At 47.6% G+C, this 2,084-nt stretch overlaps 1 protein-coding gene across 1 annotated transcript in view; it reads left to right on the top strand.

Annotated features, from left to right (window-relative positions):
• The first annotated feature begins 276 nt into the window (after positions 1–276).
• The window catches only part of CISD1 (CDGSH iron sulfur domain 1), an 18,053-nt gene continuing 16,245 nt past the window's right edge, over positions 277–2,084 (top strand). The window contains exon 1 of the mRNA XM_010839642.1: positions 277–449. Within this exon, the coding sequence (XP_010837944.1) occupies positions 425–449 (25 nt within the window). The 5' untranslated portion in view covers positions 277–424. The remainder of the gene's footprint in view (positions 450–2,084) is intronic.

The raw sequence follows: 2,084 nt of genomic DNA on the forward strand, positions 1-2,084 counted from the left end.
TCCGTCTATGGCAAGTGTTATATCAGCACATACAATCTGCCCTCGTAAATCCACCTGGGAGAGACATAAAACCTGGCCCGGACTCTCTATTCCAAAGGTAGGTCCGCTGGGCTCCAGGACCAAACCCCTCAGGATTGCGCAAACTCAGTTGCTACCTCTCTTGGTCTCTTCCTCCTCCCTCCTCTTGTGGCTGTCAAATTCCGTACTCAACACTTCCTAAAGGTCCGGGACTAAGCTCCGCGCATGCTCAGTATCAGCCCGGGTGCTTAATACACACGTGCTGACGGACAGTCGCGGCGCCTGCGCGGTAGCTGCCTGGAGTCGGTGCCCTTAGGACGGACGCCTGTCGCACCTTGACTCCTGCTGTCCGCGCGAGCCGGTTTGTGCTCACTGTCCTGTGCACACCCTTGCAAGCATCGGCGCCATGAGTATGACTTCCAGCGTACGAGGTGAAGTGGGGCATGGGAGTGGGTGCCGCTGGCGGCCTGCGCACTGGTTGCAGCTTACTCAGCACCTCCTTGGACTGATACAGCTGCCGTGCGTTCCCGCCAGTCCTGTAACCTTGAAATACAGAAGGGCAAAAGCTCCGCGGGCCTGCAGGCTCCCCGGGCCGCATGGGGCAAGGGGGTGAGATCAGGCTACGATCGCGGGGCATGAGTGCCGTGGGAGCCATGCGTGCCGTGGGAGCCATGCAGGTATCTACCCAGGTCTAGACCTCGTTTCCCCTAGCTAGCTAAACCCTAAATCCTAATGATCCCACTACGCTGCTAGCTTTTCTTGTGCTCCCCTGAAACTCCTGTTAGGTCACAGGGCTTGGGGAAAAAGGAAAGGTGAAAACAAAAGCAAAAAAACAAACAAACCAAAAAACCCTTCCCCCTTCTCAAGGTTTAAATCACCGTGGAGCGAAAACGTGGATTTCCTGCAGCTCTCAAGCGATGCATGACTAATCACATCTTAGTTTTGCACATTTTTTTTAAAAGGAAGAAACCCAATCCGAGGTCTTCAGTTTTACCAGTTTGGGTTTTTTTTTTTTTCTTTTTTTTTCAATTACGCCTCTGGCATCTGGCGCTCGGTGGCGGTAGTCCAGGAGAGAGGATTGAAAACAGTTCGTTGAGCCTTCACGTTTCTCAGCCTTGCTTCCCTAGTGCTGGTACCTAGCTTTCTGAAATGTTACTTCACAGAAGGTCCGATTAAAATTAAGGGACTTTCTAGAAGTCAATTAATATGGAGCTTCACTTTATAGCAACTCTTAGTGGTAGTATAATTGTCAGTATAATAATGTATACCCGCTGCGTGATAGAAGTGATCTTTGCCCAGATATAAAACACCACACCTCAAGGTTTGGTTCCCTGTAAAAGTAGTTAGGTAAAGAGATTGTCCAGAAGTTAATTTAAAATAGCCTTATTGATTCATGTAGTGCCAGGTTCTGTAACAGATCCCTGGTAACTTGTGCCCTAATTTTGTAATAGATTCTATAAATTGGAGAATTCACTTGTAGCCAAAAGTTACCTAACTGAATGAGAGTGATAACACATGACATTTTTAAGTTACTAATGCAGTATATAAGAGCTGGTTATTTGCACAACTTATTTTCAAGTTTTGAAAGTTTTTATTTCACCTAAAAGCATAAGGATTGTTGTGAGGACCAAAGCCTTTGTAAATCACCTCTACTTTCACAAATACTGTGCCTTCTTTCACAAATAGTGTGGTGTGGCAAGGGACAGATCCATTTAGATCTCAAATTCTCCTACTCTGTTTTTAAACCAAACCTGTTCATTGCTATAGATTGAAAATCAGCTTAAATTTTTTGATTTGGGGGAGGATGATCATGTCATTTCTCAGTTCAGATCAGATCAGATCAGTCGCTCAGTCGTGTCCGACTCTGCGACCCCATGAATCGCAGCACGCCAGGCCTCCCTGTCCATCACCAACTCCCGGAGTTCACTGAGACTCACATCCATCGAGTCAGTGATGCCATCCAGTCATCTCATCCTCTGTCGTCCCTTTCTCCTCCTGCCCCCAATCCCTCCCAGCATCAGAGTCTTTTCCAATGAGTCAACTCTTCGCATGAGGTGGCCAAAGTA

Source organism: Bison bison, unplaced genomic scaffold (assembly GCF_000754665.1).
Source record: "Bison bison bison isolate TAMUID 2011002044 unplaced genomic scaffold, Bison_UMD1.0 scf7180017864126, whole genome shotgun sequence".
Lineage (NCBI taxonomy): Eukaryota > Metazoa > Chordata > Mammalia > Artiodactyla > Bovidae > Bison > Bison bison.